This window comes from Xiphias gladius, chromosome 18, assembly GCF_016859285.1.
Source record: "Xiphias gladius isolate SHS-SW01 ecotype Sanya breed wild chromosome 18, ASM1685928v1, whole genome shotgun sequence".
Taxonomy (NCBI): domain Eukaryota; kingdom Metazoa; phylum Chordata; class Actinopteri; order Istiophoriformes; family Xiphiidae; genus Xiphias; species Xiphias gladius.
Window position 1 is genome coordinate 6,789,072 of NC_053417.1, and position 24,191 is coordinate 6,813,262.

The following is a 24,191-nucleotide window of genomic DNA, read 5'->3' on the forward strand; positions in this document are numbered from 1 at the left end:
AAGCAAAATTCACGTGTAACTTTATATAGTGCCATCATAGATTTTTATTAAACTATGTGATCATAAACCATTTTGATGCCATTTCTGGCAGCTCATTGCATCAGCGGTAGTAGCCTACACAGCAAAAAGGCGTTTGGGCAGAGCCAGTGCAAGAAGAGGAGGAAAGGGGAAGAGCCTCCACTGAACAACATGGAAGCACTCCGTATACCACTACTCACTTCAGCCATACTGTGACCAACAGAGGAACAAGGAATAAAAATTAAAAAAAACAAAAAAAACAAAAAAACAAAAAACCCATATCAACATCATCTTCAAGTAAATGTAAGAGGACAAGCAGAAAAAAAAATACCGTGTTACTACTGCACACCTCCATGTACACTGGATTAACTCAGAGCCAGAATTTACTTATCAATAGTGAAATTACAACAACAACAATAATAATAATAATAATAATAATAATAATAATAATAATAATAATAAAAGAGACACAATACAAAATGAAAAGAATGGATAAAACAATCAATTAGAAATATACAATTTAAAAAATAAACAAATAAAAGAAAAATAAAATAGAACAACACTGATGGCAAAAATCTAGTGCACTACCAAAAATACTTCCACCGCCAATGGACATCCAGACAGCCTGAGGCCAAAGATTCAGCAGTTTCACACTTTCAAGTATTGATGTTTTACCATATCACAACGATTTGACCCAGAGAGGCAAAATAAAAATAAAAACAAATAAAATAAAAAAATTATCCACAGCGCAAGATAGTTTAGAAACACAGAAACAATACCACAAAAGTCATTTCTCATTCATCAGACAAAGATCACAGTTCAGACGGGAAAAGGACAAAAGGAAAAACCAGGGGGATTCAAACATCCCCAATGCTCAGATTCAACTGAATATGTCAAATATGGTGCAGCATATTTCTAACAGACATATTGTAGGCCTTCACTGACGCAGGGCAGCAATGCCCTTTATTTAATAAAACACAGCTTTTATTGACATATAGAATCCACCATTAAAATATGTGGCAACAACTTATATGAGGAAAAGTTTCAAACCAGACAGCCAAGATATTTCTGAATTGATGAGAAACAGTTTCTGTGAATGTATTTCTACTGATGTAGTAGAACCTTAAATAAAGGAATTAGTGCCGTCCTAATCCGTCAAAACACACAAATGGGTTGTCTGGTGGGACAACATGGCAACTGCTGGCTACATTGTTACTTAATTTTAGAATACTGCACAAGGTCAAGTGTATCATATTACAGTTTTTTTTCAGTGCCATAGCTGATTTTAAATCATGTCTCTTAAGAGTCACGAGCGGGTGCAGAACCTGGCTAATTTATGACTGAAGAAAACAAGGTGAGCCCACCCTGCGAGTGTCCTTGACCTGGGTAGTTGGACAACGCTGTTGGTGGAGAAACAGGAATGGTCAGAGCACAAACGCCACCAAGTGTCACTCATTCATGGTTTATCTTGATGAGGGTAGACTGAACACACATTATCATTACAATGTCCTATTGCGAGTGACAACATGTTTTTTTTTTAAAGAAGGTCTTAAGGACCATTAAGCCATTACCTTTTAAACAAGCTAGGTCAGATTTCAGCAACATATCTGCACTTGTATTCCATAAGGATATTTTGGTGATGATCCTGGAGGCTAAAAATAGTGAACGATTTGCCAGACAGCAGAGAGGGCTCAGTGCTCCGCAGCACCAACGTCTTCCTTATCACATCAATGACGCTGGCTTTCCTGCCCCGCTATCATCAAGCCTGGATTATGGCCATCTTCTAAATTACTTTTTGGAGACAAATCTATTCTTCAATCTCAGGCAGATGGCCATCTGGCCCACTGTAATCGGCCCCTTTGCCTTGTCTCCTTGTGACGATATCCTCTGACAGATGTTGAACCGCATCATACCTGCTGATTAACGAGGACTGCCAGACAGATGAAGCCGAGAGATGGCGGTCAGCCAAGCTCAACTCCAACCACCCCTTCAGGAATCCTCTCAACCCTGTCAAATATGGACTTCAAAACACTATTGAAATATAAGTCAAAATTAGTGCTGGGGGTGCTGCTTAGACAACTGTGCTTAAATATCATCTCTACCACCATTATGCTCCTTTATAAATATAGATGTATTTAAAAAATAAACATCTCAAATGTTAAACAACCATGAAACCAACAGCATCAACAAAAACACCAAGAAACTAGATTTACCGTCTTGAGGTTTTAAGCCTCTGCCAACCAGTCAAGTTGCAGCTTACATCCATATCTGTCCATTCTCATATAATATATGTAGTGAAGACTTTGAAGGAATTTAATAAAAGGTATTAAGCGTATTTTGTCATAATTATCCTATGAATTCTTGAGTAATGGCCAAAAATGTGTTTTGTTTGGTCAAAGTAACCTTTTGACCACCAAATCAGTTCATCCTTGAGTTGAAGTGAATGTTTGTGCCAAATTTGAAGAAATTCTGTCAAGGCGTTTCCTGAGATATTGCATTGACGAGAATGGGAAGGATGGACGGATGGACAAACAAACTGAAAATGCCTCCGGCCACAGCTGTCGCTGGTGCAGAGGCATAATAATGAAAAGAAACTGATTAAAAGGACTGAAAAAAAGATAAGAAAAAAAAAAATACTCAAAGTGGGACAACTAGAGGCCATTTTCAGATGACGGAGGACAGACAGGACTGATGTGTATGTCCAAGTAACCATAAGAAATAGGTAAAAAATGGTCTCCTATTCCGTTAAAGAACAATAACAGAACAGCTGATTTGCATTTGTAACAGCACAGGAGATTGCATGCAACTCTTTCAGAACAACACTTTGAAAATCGATCAAATCTGCAAAAAATCTATATAAAAAGAATCCACTTTTACACCCAAAATTAAAATGACAACTTATTTTTTTTTTTTGAAGAAGAGAGGGCTTGCTTGCCCTTCCTGTGCCTCAAGATCCTTTAGCAGGTTATGTAACTGCCCTCCCTATCACTCTGCATTCACATTAATAACCACCACAGCTGGAGAGACAGAACGCAGCAAAAACAGTCTTAGGTTTGAGTTCAAAATGACAGCCAGCAAAGACAGGGGAAGAGAGAGAGCGAACACGGTGATTTCTGCCAACAAGCGGACAAACAGCTTAGCTTTGACCTCTTCTTGGGTCCCGCACAGCTCTGTTCATTTCAGGCCAGGGCAGACTCCGTGTTCAGTATCCGTCATCCAAGGGAAAAACAGGTTGTTTCCTACGTCAACTTGGGTTTCCAGGGTTTGGAAAATAGTAGTAGAAAATAGTATAGATTTAAGAGCAGGTTTGGGAAGGCTAGATTACAGACACATCCTCTGACAAGGCACTTTCGCTTGTTAAGAGAGGGAGGAGCTCTGGAAACTGGGGCAAGGGGGAGAGAAACGGGGGGAGGACAGAGGCACTGAGCACGGGTGCTATGCTGTAGAGTCCTCCTCTCCATGGAAGGTGAGGTTTTTACTCCAAACAGAGAGGACCAGCAGGACGGCAGCAAGAGAGGAGTCAGCTCGCCACCTTCAGCCCGGGCAGGGTCCACTGGTGAGGGGGTTAATTAGAGCACCACACTCCCTCCTCCCCCAAGGGATTTTCGAGGCGCTGATGAAGCAACACCTCCACTGAAACTGAGGCAAGCACAAACAGACACACAAACAAGTGGAGTTGGTTGGTGTCTTTGAATCATGAACACTGGAATCTGATGTAATTCATGTTATGGAGCTAAAAGCAGCATATACTCAGCATACGCTACACAGACAGGGACAGAGACAGATCACATATATTAGGAGCGTGTGCATGTTTGGATTTCATTTTTTGTTTGTGTGCAGTGACTGGAAGTGCCTTCAACCACCCACACAATTGATTAAGAAAATTCAAAAAAAATTTGCAGTTTTTATAATGTGTGTGTTTATAAAAACCTTGCATGAGTTTTTTAAAAAAAAAGACAGAGGCCAACACAATACTAAAGTCAGACTGACAACATTTTAACATAAACATTCATTTTTGATGAGAACCCCTTTTTTTAAGAACTGTGTCCAAGTTATATCGTCAGCAGGACATTTTACTCTTTGACTTCATCTGTCTGGGAACCGTGTTGATTGATAGGCCTTTTTCACATAAGACACTTTGACATATGACTGTATGAACAAATGGTGGTTGAATTCCATTCAGCTGCCTCAGGGTCCTGGTATTGTGCATGCTGGCTCACTGTCACACTGTTGTGGCTTATTGGGACACTTGAATAGAACGGAGTCATTGTTAGTTTTATTAGTAATACCTGTGTTTTTCCTACTAATGTTTTCCTGCGGTTAAAAAGGCCCATCAACAGAAGAAAGGACTGTAAATGAGCTGGAGATAGACTAGTAGTTATCTAGTTAGGTTTGAAGGCTAACTGTTAGATATAACCATTGTTAGTTCTTTCTAGTGGGTGAATCATGTAATGTCAATATGTTTCTTAATTATATTGAACATGTCTTTAGCATTTTCTGTACTCCAATTTCTTGTTGCTTGTTGGTCGACACATTTTATACGCCGATGCAGATATGGCTGCAATAAGCTAGTGTTGGCGCGGACAATTAATTGGTTGTGTTCTACAACACAGATCTGTAAGAGCCCTAACAGTCAGAAAAACGCTCCATGTTGGCAAGATTTTACTTCAAAGAACATTTTTTTAATATTGGCGTGTTTCTAGGAACGTTTGTAAATAAAACTACTTCATTGTTTTTTTCAAAATACTGACCTGGAATAATTACAGCTCTTAGGAACAACTGCAAGCTAAGATTGATGGTTATTGGCTAAAATGCCCTCACTTCCAAAGCCACATGCAGGCCTCTGAGAGCCTGAGAGAACATGCCATCAAAACCCAGGAGTTTGGATGATGAATATCCAAAATCCAACTGACAACTTGTAGTACCGCTTCCCTGAAGCTTTAAATCACCTACATTAAAAAATATCAAAACCTGATTTCCCATAATGCTAATCGCAAAAAACAAAAAGATGACATATAGAAAATTGAAGTCATATTGTAATTTACAAATTTAAAAGTCCACAAAGAAGATATTCAAAGTCAAAGTAGCCATCAAAATTAAGCTTTGAGAGTTCAAATGAATCAATCAATAAATAAATAAATAAGGTTTTTATTTGAAAAGTTTTAACCGTGAAAAATACATAGGAGAATTTAGAGATCTATATTCATAATTGTGATATTTTGAGAACTGCTTACAAAAATGTCTGGTTAGATTCATTTTTAACCCTAAACAATCCCAAAAGAGAAAATATGGAATTAATTTAGCGCGCATTTTAAATAGATTCACTGGTAATTAAAACACTGTTCTGCACTGTCTTCTGCGGATGACCCCAAACCAAAGCTACAACCCATTAACTTTAATGCTGCTGGATTCCGTGTTTGCTCTATTAATCACTATGAGAAAAAAGAATGAGACCGTGAGAATTGAGGTTGATTATAATTTGAACCTAAATTGAATCTTTTGTTGCTTTAAGCGTAGCTCAGGTTTTCTTTTAAGGAAGCCCAGCTGCTCCTGGCCACCCTAGAATCTGAACCTTGAAAATAAGAGAACATTATTCTTCTACTGACAAATTCAGTTTCTCTGATAAAGCCACATAAGCCTTAAGTTTAGAGCTGAATCATAGCTCATGTTTCTCCACAATCCTGATGGGATCCAACATGTAGTACCAACAACACTTGTTTTTCTCCCTCTACCAAATCAACTGCAATGAAGACCTTTAACATGGTGTTACTATAGAAAAATTTTCTAAAGCAAGTGGGATTGCAGGAGAAAAGTACCAAACCAAGTGCTAGTTTTAAACCGTAGTGGCTGAATGTGAATGTCTGCCAGAGCACAGAGAGAAATTCAAAAAATGTAGAATGAGTTGAATGAAGTACTTACAAAGAGGCAGACAGAGAGAGGTGGAGGTCCTGACAGTTTTACCTCCTGGTGTTACTGCTGAAAGGCGTCTGAGGGCTTTTAAAGTTTATGTTCTCGTACACACTCGACGAATCCTCATTTGTCATCCTAGGATAACACAAAACATATTCACTGACAAAACAAATGAACAACTTTAACCGGTTTTCTGCAGTGAAATTTAAGCCTTTTAAGACCTTTTTAATATCACACAAAATTAAATTTAATACCAGTTTCATGACCATACTGGCTAAAGTATGAATGCATGATGTAAAGCCAGTAGGGATGAATATTTCTTATTATATCACATTTTTCAGTACTTCCCAGCAGTATTCAAAAATAATTCCTACTGATACAATTAATGCAACCTGGATCCAGCTAAGTAGGGGAAAATTGATCAATGGGTAAACCAGTAAAAAAGATTCATTCGAGTTTGTCCAATTTAGGCTTTTGCTAAAAGCACATTGCCAACAATGAGACGATGAGCTTCCTAGCCACTGTAGCTAGCAGTACTGACAGTGTTTTCATGAGGTCTGATGTTGCTGACTAAAACTCACACAATCCACTGCTGCATCAATCCTGCCTTTAATTTATTTATAAAATTTACGACTTTTAAGCCTTTAAAAAAAAAAAAAAAAAAGGAAACTGGATTCAACGTTTCCTAAGACTTCTCAAGGCCGGCAGATACCCTGTTTAAACTATTCTCTGCTATGTTTCTGTGATCACGTGTTTAATATCACATCAATGGCCACTTCACCTTCACCATGGTGTGTGTTATACTCACACAGAAGAAGAGCGCGAGGATGCCATGTTCGGTTTGGACCTTGAGTTGGTCATCTGGGGATATTTGATATTGGAATATTCCCTCTCCTTCATCTTATTCCTCTGCAAAGCATCAACATGAATCAGTCAGATTCAGTCTATCAGACGGGATCCTTTAAAAAGCTCTCACAAACTGTCCTGTGTCTAAGACCTGAATTAAACATGAAACAGTTCCAGGTGGCATCCACATTCAGTGGAAAAGCACTTTAGAAACTTACTGAGATATTTGCCATACTGTTTGCCTCACCGCTCTAGCCGTCATAACATAACGCTCGGCACTGACGTTCAGACTGAGGTCAAACATGTCTCACATAAATATTTTAAAGCCTTCATTACTGTGTCAAAAAGCGATGTATTTTAATTCCTCCATTTGAAGCCAATCTGGAACCTTGATTTATAGTGTAGTGGAGTACCTGCTCCTCCTCCAGTCTTTTCTGAGCCGTGTCTATGTACTGCTGCACAGCCATGTAGATGAACTTATACTGGGCCTCTGTCTGCACCATGCCCGACCTCTGCTGCCGTACCCTCTGGATGGTCTTAGGGATGTCGATGTCACAATCTAGACCTAGAACACACACATCCTGGCATTAGCACAAACACAGTACAAAGATTTAAAGTCCAGTATGTCACTATCATTATATCTCAGTTTCGCACCTTGGCGGTTAATAACATCGATGAGGATGTCAATGACGATAATGGTGCCTGTCCTGCCGATGCCTGCACTGCGAGGAAAACAAGAGTGAAACGTCAAACTGTGTGTAATTGAAACACTTTAAGCATCAAGTCAAGGCGAAAAATAGAACTATCTATTTAAAAATGCATATTTGATTTTTACAATTAGTAACAAATATGTTACATGACGATCAAGAGTTGACAAGTTTTCTCAAAACCTACATGACAATGTATGTAACACATGAAAATCTATGGCTGTGAATTATAGCTTGGTGACAACAGTAAAGTACCTTGAATTTTTTGTTGTGTCACATGTAAAATGCTGTTAGATCACTCTGAGAAGCCAATGTTATTCTCCCCACAATACCAACATTAATTAATCAGCATCCCACTGATTAGTAAACGTAATGAGTCAGATGTTTCCTGTCAGTCTGTCATTATGGCTGTAGTGCATGTTTGGGTGGCTGGGTATGGTGAAAGACATGGAGTGAAACTGGATTAATCTATTCACACCAAATAAACAAATCTATTACATTTGCTACTAAACATGTCTGCTGTAAAGTTAAAATGAATCAGTGCACTCTTGATGATAACAACACATCAAACAAAAAATATTTAGACGCCTGTCAATCCAGCAGGAATTGATTTGTGAGGAACTAAATCTGTGTGACACTGAAATAAATCTGAGGTACTTACAACCCTCAGCTATGAAATAATGTTATTTACCAAACCACAAATTTAAATTTTGGGCTATTATGTCAAGACGAGGAGCACTTCCTGACTACAGCAGAACAAAATCAAATTGTGCTATTTCAAAAAGTTTCAGCTATTAGTGGTCATGCTGACATCCTTCATAAGTAAAACAGACCAATGTAAATAAAACATATGGCATAATAGTTACTTGGGTAAAGAAGAACTTTATCTAACAGTTATCTAATTACAGCTCAAGCGGCAACATGAAGATTTAAGTGCTATTAAGAGCATATGTATTTGTTCTACTGAAAACCATGTCACTCAAAGGGACAGAGGGCCACTGAGCTTGGGGAATTAATGTGATGAGAAAAAAATTTGAAGACCTATTGCGCCCTCAAGTTGCCAATTGGAACCATTTTTCATGAAATCCAAATATCCTAAATTCATGGAGAAGAAAAGAATAAAATAAAAAAGCAAACAGTGACTAACAGATGGGTTAAACCTTATGGGAAAAACCCTGGAAAACTCAAGCCAGATAAATTAATGTGTAATGTCTGACAATGTGTGTGCGCATGTCTCTGAATCTGAATGTACATTTACCACTTAACTTGCCCCAAACACAGTACAATTAAGTGTGTGTTCTAACTCGATAATCAAAACCGGATTATTCTATTTTTCTCTCATATTTACACTGCTTTGCCTCTGTTTCATGTCATGTTTTTGTGCATGCCCCGTTTCCTCCCTCTCTGTCTGCTCTCTGCTATCTGTTACTATAGGATGCCTTTCTTGACTGTTACAGGCATCAGATCCACCCACAGCTCCTATAATACCTCCAACTGGTCCATGGATCCAGCATCGAGCACACCTCCCACTTTACCTTCTCTTGTGATTGGCCTGTTTCTTCAGGTACTGCTGCACTGTTGCCCAATATCAGCCTGCCACATTTTTTAAAGCCTGTTTTTGTTTATGCTGTTCCTGCTCTTTCTTCACCCTCTTTGTTGTCCAACTGCACTCCAGGTACTGGTCAGGTGCGTTCCGCAAGGGAAACAATCAAAAGCCAAAAAGAGGGAGCTTTCGCGCTCTGAAGATGTATCATTTTATTTTTATTTATTATTAACTTACATGGCTGAACACAGAGACAATGTTTCTGCGTAAACGCCTTCTTGACTGTCAGTGTCAACTTTTTTGTTGCCTGGAGAGTCAAAACTGGGTTTGTTAATAAGTTAACTCTAGAAAAGTCTCCTTTCAGTTCACTCTCAGTTATTGAGAGAGGGTTTGGCACCACTTGTGGGTCATTTTTCCCCCCTTGCATTCGTGTTTATGTCTGACACAAACTTCCTGCTGTAAATATAAACACACTCGCAGCCTTTATAGAGCTATGCCTAAAAAATCCTTTAAATAAATTCCACTGTTAAATGAAAGCACTGTGAAACTATGTAAAGGTCTTTTTTCTTTCCTTGTTGTAACCATAAAACCAAGTTTACAATGGTCACATAGACAGCTGCAAAAGGGTTGTAACAGCCTCTGAAAAGAGACTGATGGCCGTGCTGGAGCTGTCTTCACCAGGTCTTTTGGATGTCTTCAGTATCATAGTAACACTGACGTCAGGTTTTTTTAATGGGGAGGCTAGAGGCCATTGTGTGCGCATGTGTGTACACAGGATTGCACACAAGATGGGATTCTAATAACTGTTGCTGATATCTGCTGAACTGTTTTGGCAGATGAGCTTGCTTATTCTCTCTACCTGACCATACATTAATTAACTTATGGCCCAACCACAGTCTTTCTCGTCCAAATTCACAGCATCCTAATGAAAAAAAAAACATAACAGCATCCTTCCTTCCTGGTTGTACCTGCAATGGACAACAATGGGTCCAGTGTCTGGAATGGTGCTCTGTGTGCGGTTGACCTCCTCTAGGAACCAGAGCACACCACCAGGCTCATTGGGCACCCCGTGGTCTGGCCAGCTCAGGTACTGATAGTGCCAGATGTACCTCAGAGGCTCCTTCTACAAGGAAGATACAGCAAAAAGAAAAAAAAAGAAAAAAAAAAAGAAAAAAAAGAAAAAAGGTGATGAGCTGAAGTTGTCAAACTTTCCGTTAAACACTTACAGCATTATTTTTGTTTCCTTTTAATCAGAACATTCATATTGTTTATTTATGTGTGCAGATCTGAAGCTTTTTTGTCTCCATACTGGCTCCCCAGTGTTCATAAACATGCGTAATTCCACTGTAATAAATAGGGGAGAAAATCTACAATCCTCATTCCACACAAAAAAATTGAACTGCTCGGCAAAACTATTATGATACTTCAGCAGTTTGATTTTGCCAGCTCCAGTAGGTACTGTATTTTCCAAATTCATGGTCAGTTCAAAATTCTGTCTTTGTGTTTACTTGAACTATGCTAATTGCTGTACTGTGACGGAGAAATACTCTCTTTTTTTTGTATCTTTGAATCATTACATTGTGTGAACCTTAATGTGTAGAAACAGGGATGGACAACAGTAGTAGTACAGTACAGTAGTAATAGTCTCCTGCTTTTACAGGAGATGGACAGTAACCTTGACTAACTGCAAGAGTGTGATCTATTAACAACTTTTTTGATGACTGATCAATTTAGCTGTATTTAGCCAACACACAAACTTTAAGGCTTGATTGAAGTCTCACTTGGGGGAAGACTTTGGTGAAAATATAATAATCTGCACACTAGCTACAACAAGACTGGATATCCAAAAGTTAAACAGCATTTTTTGCTCCCTATTTAATCAAATACAGACTGAATGCTGTGATCAAAGCAAAAAAAACCCATCTGTTTTTAGTTATTGTTTTCACATATAAAAAAACAACACTGCATCAAAGGGATTTTTATGTAAGACTTCAGTATAAGAAAACCGGAATTTTTAAAAGGTTGTTTGCACTACTCTACATCTACTCTTTCTGTATCTGCCTCTTCAGATCCATGCAGTCGATCCTCTCGTAAGCACAAGCACGTGCTAGAGGACTGAGTGTGTGTCTATGTGTGTGTGTGTGCGCGCGTGTGCGTGATAATCTGACCCCAGGTCAGTGGGCCAGGTCTGACTGAGAACACAGCTCTTCCTACCCGGTCCAGATGGGTCACCTCCAGCTTCCTCAGGATGTAGTCTTGTGCTGGCCGCTCGTCCACGTTCCTCACTAGCACCTTCCCGAACTCCTTGGTGGCATGGAGGTCTGGCCAGTAACGGACACATTTGTTCTAAATCAGAAGAGGAAGAGGAAGAGGAAGAGGAAGAGGAAGAAAGAAAGAAAGAAAGAAAGAAAGAAAGAAAGAAAGAAAGAGAGAGAGAGAGAGAGAGAGAGAGCAGAGGGAGGGTGGGTGATGGGTATTAGACAGTCTAAAGAACCAGCTCATCTCTGGCAGCTTTCCAATCAGCTTAACTGTCATACTATCCTTGTCAGCCGTCTCCCTCCCCTCCCCAACACCAGGCACAGGCACAGGCACAGGAACAGGCACAGGCACACACACACATGCGCACACACACACACACACACACACACACACACACACACACACACACCACCCCATCATCCCCACTACACATATCCATCTATCTCTGTTAGAATCAGCTAATACCATCAAGTGCTGTCTTTCATCTGAAAATGCTGAACAAAATGGCTGATGATAATGTACGTCAACTGACAGATACATACAGGCTACAGCTGTAGGAGACACACACCAGAGTCAACACAATCCGCTGTCATTTTCATTTGTACTGTTATCTTCTGTAGCTTGTTAAAGCCCTTTGTGACCAATCTGGTGGTGAAAGCACTTCCTAAATTAATTTCACTTGACTAGAGTAGTGGATTTTTAACATGTAATGATTTAGATGTGGGTATTTTGCTCACACTCTCATTACGAAATCTTAAGTGTCCAATCGCACAGCTCTCCTCAGTTCGTGGATCTCCATCATTACAAGCAATCAACAGCAATCAGCCCAAAGGAGTGTAATAGTGAAAAAACAGACCATTTAAGAGTAAATGCTAGAAAAAGTGAATGAAAGAGAGCTAGGGAGAGAAAAAGAGCTGCTTGCTTAGGAAAAATAATATATAGAGAAACTTTTCTACTTGATTATTACCTTTTTCGCTTATCATTAAGGCATACAGAAGCCATCACAGTATTCCACGATATTTAATTATACGACTGAATAATTGCTCTATGTTTAAGCCAAATGCTAACCCGTCCTCGCTCTATCTCCTTTGTGGTCATGACGATGACGTGTGTATTCTCCTGATACACCATCTTCCAGAAGTCAATCACTGTATTCTGTAGGCACCCCTGGGTGGCGATGAAGACTTTGCCCTCCTTCATGTGGCGCCCCTCTTCATGCATACTCTATACAGAACAAAAAGTTATACACTGAATAAAGTATTTTCACTCTGAGACCAGAGAATCATATTCTCACAGAAAATGTAATAATGATAAAGTTAAATATACAGAAATATAAAAACATTTTTACTTCTTGAAGAAAATATCTACCAATTAAAATAAAGACCAAAAATAAAGAAATTAATAAAAAGTTAAGTTCTGTTTATAAAACAGTAAATTTTGTTTGAAGAAGTAATCTGTGTTGAACGATAAATTCGAAGTAACCACACTGTATGTTTTTTTTTTAACTGATGTATTTATCAGTTTGGAACTAAACCATCCACAATAATTTTATGTTAAGGTTAAATTCCCCTTAAATTTCACTTATATTGAGTGTTTGCTGTATGTTGTGTATTAGTCATTGATCAAGCACAGGTGTAGATAAAAGGAGTTGTATAATGTTGAAAAGACTCACTCTGATGTAGTTGGCATTGATGTAGTCTGAACCAGGAACATCTGGATCTGATTCCCTGATTTCCACACGAGTTGTGTCGACTGAAAACGCGAAATCAAACTGTCATCAGTGCACAACAAAATATCTACAGTTTCCTGGAATTACATTTTTTTCCAAATATAATGTCAATTAATAGGCTGTGAGTTATCGAAACCAAATCTTGAAACTTTGCTGAGGCCTCTGTGTTACGAGTTGACTATTTGTGTCACTGTTTCCACAGGAAGTTGGGGAGACAGGAAATGGCAGATTGCTGCTTGACTCACAGGGGAGGATATTCTTGTATCTGTTTTTACTCTTGTTTTCTGGCTTCTGGCCTTCTTTCCGGGGATACAGCAGTTTGCACTCCTGCTGCTGAAGTACCTGATAGTTGATGACAAAAGAAAAAGGAGAATGAAAAGAAAACATCTTAATATGACATTCCAGGAAGTTCCAAACAAAAGAATATCCACTATAATGCGACTGCCAAGTCTGAGGTCATTTATACACAGCAGGGGTCACCCTGGAGTGCATGAAAATGAAAAGTGCATGTGTCAGTATTGAGGTTGTACACTTAAGAGGATGCAGTTCAGCACAAAGTTTCCTTCAAATAAAAAGAAGGGCCCTAAAGCCCTTCATTCATATTCATTTTGGATGCATATCTACTCTTGAAGGGGAGAACAAGTCAAGCAATTACAGCATTAATCTATCATTTTTTTAGCTGTGATAACTAAAACCAGTTGTAAGGCAGAAATACAAAGCCAGATAGACTAGTTACTGTCTTTTTTGAAATAACCTATGAGACAAGCATAAAAGTATTTTATGTGTTATATTATGTCACCAATGCCAACTTCAACACAGAAGATGCAGTAAGTGATTTAAATTGATTTGAAAAATGATTATCATCTCAATAAAGACTGCATCCTAGGAGCAGGCAATTCAACAACCAGACAAAGATCAGTTCCTATGATCTTATAGGCAAACTGTAAAAACTTGGTATTGGTTCAGTAAATGCCAATTAATAATTCATTGCCTAATTAGCACTGAAACAATAGAAATCATTTAATTGTTTCAGTGTAAGCCACAGCAAAAGCTTCAGTTAGCATCATTACTTAAAGGTTAAAACAGCATAAATTAATTTGAATTTCCCTCAATAGACAAGAAAAACAAATAACTCACTGGAAACAACATTAATGTGAGCCTACACAAATAGATATAACACAGTTAGTAAAAAACGACATGGAACAAACGGCCTACAAGATGACATTTTATATGACACTTATGTGACAAATCGCTGTTATGGAAAATACTACATAGTTATACACTAACACCTAGCATTAATTAACAGTAGTAACAGTAATCTTTTTTTGTACAAGAGCTAATGAAAACATCATCCTCAAAACACTCTCCAATAACAAAATTTTGGCATCCCAGGGAAGACGCCACTCAAAAGATTAATTACTCCTTATGTGCCCTATTATGTCTTGTACAGATGGCTCAAAGTCATCCAGTTCTTATCTGAAGCCTCATTTAATGAAACTGTTGAACACGGAACCTTTAAAATAACCAAAAACTTTAGCTCAAATATAAATATCCCCATATTTTCTTAAAAACACGATTGAGAGGAATGATTCTGGTGTTGACAGTTTTGCGGCTCCATACCTCAAATTCTTCCCAGAATCCTTGCTTGGGCTTCTCAGAGTTGTCTGCTACTTTGTTGAGCTCTCGTACCCGGTTCTCGATATTGGCTGCATTTATCCTTGTGGCATTAAAGGGCTGTCGTCATGTTGGGACAGGGTAATCAAATTTGTCATCAGAACAAAAGAAGTTTTTCTAACTTTAAAAAGAACAAGTATGAAAATAAAATTTTTATGTGGTATGAATTAACCAGCATACTGCAACACATCCATGTCTTCAAGGTACTGTATGCAAGAGTCACTGTAATGGATCCTTTTGTTTGTTTTATTTGCTAAATTTCTCTTCCATACCTGTTTGAGGTGCACTACGATGCCACTTTTCTCCACCATGGGGTTCTTCTTGTAGTGATCCACCAGGTCAGCCAGGGTGTCAAACCTCTCACCTCCACCCACGTCATATTTACCGTCCTGCTGGAGACACACATCAACACTCAAATAAAAGTCTGAGAGGTTCTTACAGTGCAAACATGAATTCTAGTTAAATATATATGACTCAAAACACCAACAATATGCTGAGGTAGTCTGAGAGGTGAACTCAGGGAGTCTAGGCGTTATAAGCCCCCAGACTGTCTTAATCCAGCTGAACAAAACTCTATATACAGAAACAAAATTTAAGTTTCTGTATATGTCAAGGGGCCTGAACTGAGATACCTTACCTGGTAGTGTATCATAACATGTGTGACCTTGATCTTGCGATCCACATTTTCGTGTTTCTCCTCATTGGTGAGAACTGAGAGGACGAAGTCCCCTGGTTTACTCTGGCTCTCCCGTACCAGGAAACTGCCAGCCTTGCCTTTGTCTGTGAGCAGTTTCTCTGCATCTCGCCCAGAGAGGTGTCCATGGTACCACCTGGAGATGAGTGAAAGAACAGACTGTGATATACCAACACAATAATCCAGAAACAACATTCACTGAAAAAAATGACAACTTCATTGACTGAATATGCAAACCAATAACTTGTAGGATGGTAGCCTGTGGCAGTTCCTCAAAATGAAAATCAACAAATAACCGTATTAAGAACTATAAATCCAGACAGTACATTTGCAAAATAGGTTTATACATTAGAATTACTATTATAATTCTATAACCATCAATATCACCTAGTAATTATGATTATTTTACAATATTATGAGTTGTATTTCATTTTATTTATGCTTCAAAATTATTATTTATTTCCATATTAAACAACAATAAATACTTTCTTGAGTCAATTTGTAACCCAACGTGCCTAAATTCCCCATAATCTTAATATTAGCTTTAAGCGATGTTTAGGGTCAAAACCATTCAATGTGGGCATCACGTCATATTAACTGGCTGTGTCTGTTAGGGCGAAGCTACCTGTTACAGATCAGTCGCAAAAACAACAAAAAAGACGGCAACTAAAAACATGCAGCTGGCAAGACATGTTCAAAAGCACAGAGAACAACAGTGTTCATTATTTCAGATTGCCTGCGTTCACCATCTGCTTCAACTCCTGTGGAGATCAAAAAGCTCAGGGTAGATTTTGTTTAATGGTAGACGAATTATCAAGACAAGTGAGAAGAGCTGAGACAGAAACTTGACTAAATGAGTAGGAGGACAAGCATTATGCTTCCTGCGGAACGGAACAAGTTCTATATCTCAACAGTACAGTTTAACATAATGTCTATATGTGCATTGTGAGAGAAGACACATACTAGAGAATAAATCTGTCTCTTATATTGCTGCAGCCTGACTCAGTTGCTGATGAAAACCTGCATGTCTGCTTAGTTTTTTTCCTGTGTGGTGAGCAAGAACGTGTAGGAGGTTCTGACAAGAGTTGTATGTAGAATGGAAAAAAACCACATAAACCATAGCCCATAGATCACAAGTTGTTCTTAGACCTAAATATAAGATGAGATATACACTCTGCAATTTGCAAATGTGTAGAAAAAGTGAATGTACATAACCGGCGCGGCATGAGATGATACCATGCATAGCTGAAAACTGATGATTTTTTTTTCCTTTTTAAATTGGAAATGATTATATAAATTTAACTTTCTAAAATGCTCCCTGTATGTGTGTACTTTCATTGATTCCTGGCTAATACACCAGCTGTCTTAGTCTCAGATTTCTAAGGAGGTGTGTAGGTTTGACAAGGTGTATATCAGCGTCCAACCTGTGTATAGAAGGATGATAGCCTGTGGCTACTTAGGGAAGATGCATTTGGGAATATTCCACTATTAGTGCATGTGGAAGTGAAGTGCATCTGAATTTAATGTGTGGGTGTGTGTGCACAGAATAATGCATCCTCTCCACATACAGTATATGTAAACATATATGTGTATTGGTACATAATTAATAGGTTAATGGCTGATTCTTTCCTAGAGCCATTTTATCAAAACTGTTTACTAGCTGGTCATGTAGGCCTGGACAATAATTCAATATTATTGTTTAACAGCTCTTATTGGAATTGCTGTTTAAATAATTGTTTCTGAATGAATTCTACATATATAAAATACATGGTATGTTTAAAGCCACACTAATCCAGATTTTTATATTACCAATGAATCAGATGACTGTGTGATGTTAGAATTGTCACTTGATGTGACAAAGCCACAGAAATGACTGTTATCACTGGACTCTGCAGTGCCCCTCGTCTTTACAGAGTGATTTAGGGTCTTTCAGCTCTTGATTTCGGTTTTCAGGCCAAGAACTTAGCTTAGCTCTTAGCCAACTGTATGCTATCTATCCATCACCACATGGCAGACAGACAAAGAAAGCACATAGCATGTGAACATAGTGCATGAATTCGAAGCTAAAGAACCAGACATTGTTATGGAGCTGTTGGAGAACAGAGCTGAAAGGACATTTGCTTATGTTTTTGCTTTTCAAGGGTTACACATTTTAACACTGCAATCCATAATAGTGGATAGTGTATTGCATTAATCACCATCTATCACTATAGTGATATTCTTGTTAATGTTGTGATGTTAATTTCTGCCATATCACCCAGCTCTATGGTGATGGCTCAAAAAGTTCCTGTCAAGACATGAAGGAGATCTGAGGCTCTATTTTCGTGAACTGGGCGGTGTGGCACAGAGTGCAGTCAAGTCTGCCCTGCCCAATGCACTTTGGGCCTGCCAAGCACACTTTGGTATTTTCATGGCCAGCCACTCCTGTCAGACCAGCAGTGCACTTGAAAACAGGGTGGGATCAGAAAGAATACAATATAGGTGGGTGTGTTAGAGGTTGTGAAAATCATGGCCAATCACATCCACAACTTCCATCCCCTTTAAACACAAGACCCTGCAGAGCCCACTGACTTGGATTCCTGGAGAGATTGTTTTTCAGCAGAAACTTATTGTTGTCCGGGACATACAGTTTCAAAATATGAATATAGCAGCTCAAAGATATTGCCAGGATTAGACGATTTCTTTGAATCTGAATCCACTTTTGAATTCACTTTAGACACTTGAAGATCCTGCAAAATAGTGCAGTGTTTGTTTTTGTCATACAATGATCCATAACAATCTGCTGTTAAGTACCACCTCAGTGCCATAGGTATGTGAAAGTACAATTAAAAATGCGGTTTAGTTTTTCATGTTGTATTTATTTATTTCTCAAATTCTTTTAATGCTCATTCAGCCTAGAGTTCCTCGTTTTATGGAAAAATTATTGCTGACAATCTGATAATGAAATAGTTGTATGTTTAATTTTCATACTGCGACATAAACATGACCCTGATATAATCCACAAATAAATTAGGATTTTTAAAATAACACTCTTGTTTTTGGAAAAACTACTATAAAATGTAACTGTAACAGTCTCTATCACACCATGTTCTAGCCACGTCAACCTCTATTCTTATTAAACAGTGGGAGCTTTGGGTGTTACTTTGGCCAGACTCATTAAAAAGCCCCAGTTACCCGGTGTTTTTGATGGAAGCACATGGGGAGGATAAAGGAACGGACCGCCCTGAGGGAGTTATTAGTTAGTCATTGGGACAAGTATCCCACAAGCCTGTTGATTTGCAGTAGAAACTGTACAATAATTAAACAAATGTGATGTGCACATGTACAAAGAGGTTTCTGTGTTTGTTTTCCAACAGTGTGGTGCAAAAAATTTAACCAGCGGAACTCTGTGTAATTGTGGCTTGACAATCTGCAAGATCTCTCTGCTGCCTTCAGATGGACGTAAAGAGTCACCAGAGTAAAGCAAGGGCCTTCAGTATAGACTACCTATTAACTGTTGTGGATTATAGAGCTGGTAAAAAAAAAAGAAGAAGAATCACTCATTAATCTGCAATCTGTCTGGCTAGCATGAATGCCATACACAGAATACAAATTCTTTGTCTGCACAATCACATGGCAGGTGGTTGGATAATGTAAAATAAAAGTGGGGGGGGAAAAAACATGAATAAAGGGGGATATGTGGTTTTGGGAATTTAAATGGGTGTGAATTCACTGAAAAAACTGAACAAAATACTATGGAACAAAAGCACAAAACACCAACAACAAAATTGCAGTGTGCTGCTGGATTCGTGTCGCCACACCCTCTACTGCGCCTCTTCTCCCATTGGGACGCATGGCAAGTCACCATGATACCAAACCGGCAAAGTCAACAAAATAACCTCAGTGCGCCACAGGAAAATAGCAGTTCACCGGTGCAATACTGTGTTTTGTGCTGTGCGCTGGCATTAAAATAGAGCCCCTGATCTCTCTTGTTCATATATTACTGATTTACTCTTTTATTGTTACATTGTATATTATTCATTATTCAACTTGTGTTAAGATGTTAGAATAAGTTTGTTTTTTTTATTTTTCCAACTATACATTTATCTGGCATTTATGGATTTCCCCTACAGTCGTTTATTGCAACTCTACACTGATCTCAAAACTTCCTCTGTAGGTTCAATAGGCCAGGAATGCACCATAATTTTGCAGAACTTTAAGCATAATATTAAATGTAAAAAAGTGACATGATTTACATTCATGCCTTTGTTTTCTTTAGCCACTGTGGCCCTAGTCTCTGGAATACTCTGCCTGAGGATCTGAGGGACTCCACCTCTGTGGACATTTTTAAAAGAAACCTCAAGACATGTCTTTTTAGCCTGGCTTTTATTTAAGCTGCCTCGTTATTTGTTGCCCTAGTTTTAAGTCTTAATCATTGATTTTCATATTTTTTATCCCGTGCGTTTATTTATTTCACTGACTTTCATTTATTTTTAAGATTTTATTGTTTTATTGCTGTCATCTTTAAGCCTTGCTAAGTTCTATTCATTGTTGTCTATTTTTGTTTTACCTTTTTGTCTCTGCTATTTTAATCTTACTTCGTGAAGCACTTTGGGCTGCATGTTTGCATGAAAGGTGCTATATAAATAAAGCTGAGTTGATTTAAATCAAATTAAAAATTAAAATTACAAGTATTCAGTATTTTTCCCAAAGTTTTGTTCTCTGCAGGGTAAAATGCCTCACCAACACTATTTAGGCCATAAGAGGATACTGTAACTGCACCGAAAGCTAGACTAATAACATTTCTCAGGTGGTTTAGCTGCTTCTCATGGCAGGATAAAGCTTTACAGTCTGACACCCCTGAAGCTGTGAGAACAAAAATAACTGTCTGTGGTCAGAGAGGAATTTATGTGCAGTTCAAATGGATCTGCAACATATTGAACTAACCTTTTATATGTATTAGTTGTGTCTATCTGCCTGGATTTATCAACATTGTGCTTAGCTGTACATAAATGTGAGCGTATTTGCATGTGTGGGCATTAGTGTGTGAGTATGTCAGTACCTCTCAGAGGTGGGGTCCTTGCAGTTGAGTGGGTACTTGAGCTCGATGACATGGCCGTTCCTCTCGCGCAGCAGATCCTGTTGCTCTGTGTAATACTGCACCAGCTCGGCCAGTGTGGCAAACTTCTCGCCTCCGTACAGGTCGTAGTAGTCGCCTGAGTTCTGGATCTTAATGTGGGTCACCTCATCATTACGCCTGTGCGGGAAAAACCACAGAGGGAATTAATTTGTTTGTTTGTTATCACGCATGTAAACAGAGATGGACTCACTTCAAAGAAGCGCTCATCATTTTCCTGTCTGTATTTTTGTTGTTATTTTTGTTGTGCTATATTTGTGGGGACCCATCATTGACATAATGCATTCCCTAGCCCCTTACCCTAACCTTAACTATCACAAGCAAATGCCTAAAACCAACCATACACACTTTGTCGCCCACATTCACTCACAAAGCGTAAGTGCATATGAAGTATACTATAAAAATATCCTGCTTATCAAGTCATCTGCCACTATTTTAAGAAACTGAACCTCATTTTCTTAAAAACATGTTAAAGAATCTGCCTGAATGTGGTGATATATTTTAATTTGTCTCCTGTATTTTTCTCGCACTAATCTACCTTCTTCTGTCTGTACACGTTCATATCTCTGCAATACTAAAGCTTATTGCGAGACCTGGAAGTATAATAAGCATAGAACTGTTAAATATAATAAGGTAACTTTTCCATCTGTGGCAAAAATGAAATGATAAAAAAGCTGCAAGCTTTTTCAGGAGAGAAAATGCAAGAAAAAGCTACAAAGACAGTGATTTAAAATATACTGACCAATTTTATTGCACAAAGAATATTTATCACTTTGACTTCTGTAAACAAAAAAAAACAAATCTTCTCACGAGGGATCATAACTTTAAAAAAATACTCTGTAGTTCTCATATTTAATATATTTGGAGTCAGGCTGTATCGTGATTGCAGAACAGTAGGAAAAAAATGCACGCAGCTGCTGAGCTCAAACACTGATAAGCCAAAAACATTTGCTACCACTTTGCATATTCAAAGTCCTCTGGCTGGTTTGAATAGGTGCACACGAACACACACTGAGACACACACAAACACGTATAAAATCCTGCCTGGAAGCAAGTGAAAAACAAGATGCGGCTCAATAGTACTGTACTCCTACTATGTAAATCTACTTTTCCATTTTCCATCTCCAGTGACTTTGTTAAACATGTTCCTTTAGCAGTGATCGACAAAATATCCTGTAAACATATTAAGTACAATGACACAAGAACACACAACTGTTTTAGTGACCACAGGGGGGTTAGTCAGACAGTCAGTACTATCTGATCTCCAGGCTGAGATACAACAGCCTCCTCTCTCTCTCATACTGACTTATCAGCTAATGGTCATATCAAATGGCACAAATGCGATTTCCCTCCATCACTTTTCTTGTTGTTCTCAAAAATTTCAAATTCTTGCCTTCGATCCTCCCACTCAACATACTGTAAATCCTTTGCTCCATTCTTGTATTCATCTGTCCCAGAATCTCTCTCTCTCTCTCTCTCTCTCAGTGTTTCCTGGTAATTGCTTTATGGCTCTATTAGTGGCTGTTGGCAGGGTGCCACAGGTCTGTGGCCCTGTTAAAGGCCCCTCCTCAACTCTCAGGCGAAAGCCCCTTTTCTCTCGGAGTTTAACACCATTAACCATTACATTTTCATTCACTTACCACTCTCCTTCGCTCAGACACTGATAACCTTTATGGGTTTAATGCAGTAAGGCAGCCCTCTTTACAGAAGGAATACAGGGAGGCAAGTTCAGCATCATGTCTGCTACAGTCTATTCTGATACATGACAGATTACCTAAACTGATTTTCTGTCTTTATACCTCCACCTAGGAGGTTATGTGATCACCCGTGTCTGTTTTTTTGTTGGTTGGTTGGTTTGTTTGTTTGTTTGTCAGCAGGATTATGTAAAAACTACTTAACCGATTTGCACCAAACTTGGTGGAGGGGTTGGGCATTCGCCAGGGAAGAACCAATTAAATTTTGGCCCAGATCTGCAACACGTACTATGAATTCTAAAATATTCCTCTGAAGTCTGGTGGATGTGGTTTTACATTGGCCTTGACAGATGTCTGCGCTCTACTGAGCACATTATCACACTCTATTGCTCTTTTGGTGATAACTATACCAAACCTCTTTTGATACACATCATAAATTATTAGGTACCACAGATGTACAGTGTAGGAAATAAGCAATGTATCCTGTAATGTTAGGATTTCTTTATCTGTGTCAATTTCTGGAGTTTATACAAATGTCTGGTCGAAATTTCATGTGAATTGCTGCATTGTAACAGTGTTTCATAAAAAAATGTTGACGTGTTGAATATTTATTTCTCCCATTGTATTTGTAAAGTTATCTTACTAACCAATTTACCAAGTAAAAAAGAACTTCCTACTTTGTACCTTATTAAGATACAACCTAATAAACTAGCAGAAGGTGCAACAAAAGACTTGATGTGTGTATAAATTGGCCAATTTCTGCTGAAATTAAGACAACGTGACAGATTTTTTCCTGCTTATTTTCAAGTACAGTTCATACATTATGTAATGAATTATTCATAAAAAGTTACAATCCACAAATAGCCTTGCTTTGTGGCTGAACATGAAGAGAAATAGTTCTTTGTCTCAATGGTGGTTCCATACTGTCCACGAAAGACTAAAATGAAAAACTATCTTTTCTATAACAAATAAGAAAACCATCTAGGTCCATGGCCCATGTTTGCATAGTAGTCTATGGATAATTTCAAGCTCAATAAAATGACATAGATTTCTCCTACATTTAGATGCCATGTAATCACAATCATGAAACCAAATTCAACCTTCAAAGATGGGCAGTAATGTAATCCATGTAGGAAGTTTAACAGTTGAGAATTATAAAGTATTAAAAAGTTATTGCATACCAGAAAGTCTCATCAAAAGTTATGTAGGATTAAAACATTTAACTGTGAAAAAAACAAAGAACCCCATATATTGTCTATCACCTGTTCTCACTATATTGACAACGATTGGGTCCTAAGACTTTAACAGAGGAGGATTTGGCATAAAACTGAGAAGTACAAGGTTGTTCCTCCTGACTTAACAAAGTTCTGTATTTTCCAATCAGTGCATATGTTCTCCCCACCATCCTTTATGATTTTCTAAGCTGCAAAAGACTGCTTAACTGCCTGAAAATAGCATGTCTGGAATAAGACTGCTTTATCATTCTGAAATTCTACTCACATTAGTTACTGACAACAAGGCGCTAGACTGATCTCAGCTTTACTGCTTTGTTCCACACGATGATCACATAAAACCAGGATATTTAAAATTTTTATCCAAAGGCAAAAAATACAAACTTTAGGATCTTAAACTACAAATAAAACTGAATAACTGTAAATTTTCAGAGTGACAGGAAGAAAAAACAGAGTATACATATAGTATATCCTAACTATATGCATTGGAATTCATATATTTACAATGTATTTAATGTTATAGTGCAATGGTACCCTGCTTTACTGGAAAAACATATGAAGCAAGTGAGAAAATTTTGTCCTTGATTATGCTATGAACTGGTTTGCATTGATAGGACCAACTGAGCAGAAGCACAAATGTACATAATGTCACTGTGCCTCTCTATCAGATCAGAGCATTGTTATTCTGCTACAGTTTAACAGCCAAAGCAGTAAACAGATCACATCTATGAGCAGGATTAAGAGTTAAAATTTCTCAACATTCAAGCCA

The 24,191-nt window shown here is 38.2% G+C and overlaps 1 protein-coding gene across 3 annotated transcripts in view; it reads right to left on the reverse strand.

The window, feature by feature from the left end:
* Positions 1-2,106: 2,106 nt before the first annotated feature.
* The window catches only part of ptpn11b (protein tyrosine phosphatase non-receptor type 11b), a 43,180-nt gene continuing 21,095 nt past the window's right edge, over positions 2,107-24,191 (reverse strand). For 2 of the 3 annotated variants that reach the window (XM_040153518.1, XM_040153520.1), the window contains exons 3-16: positions 20,422-20,616; positions 15,324-15,516; positions 14,959-15,078; positions 14,633-14,746; positions 13,258-13,354; positions 12,956-13,035; positions 12,352-12,507; positions 11,239-11,370; positions 9,993-10,147; positions 7,429-7,496; positions 7,188-7,339; positions 6,737-6,837; positions 5,938-6,063; positions 2,107-3,657 (exon numbers count right to left, since the gene is read on the reverse strand). In XM_040153518.1, coding sequence (XP_040009452.1) covers positions 5,976-6,063; positions 6,737-6,837; positions 7,188-7,339; positions 7,429-7,496; positions 9,993-10,147; positions 11,239-11,370; positions 12,352-12,507; positions 12,956-13,035; positions 13,258-13,354; positions 14,633-14,746; positions 14,959-15,078; positions 15,324-15,516; positions 20,422-20,616 — 1,651 coding nt within the window. In that variant the 3' untranslated portion in view covers positions 2,107-3,657; positions 5,938-5,975. The remainder of the gene's footprint in view (positions 3,658-5,937; positions 6,064-6,736; positions 6,838-7,187; positions 7,340-7,428; positions 7,497-9,992; positions 10,148-11,238; positions 11,371-12,351; positions 12,508-12,955; positions 13,036-13,257; positions 13,355-14,632; positions 14,747-14,958; positions 15,079-15,323; positions 15,517-20,421; positions 20,617-24,191) is intronic. The other variant, XM_040153519.1, reaches the window with a different exon arrangement.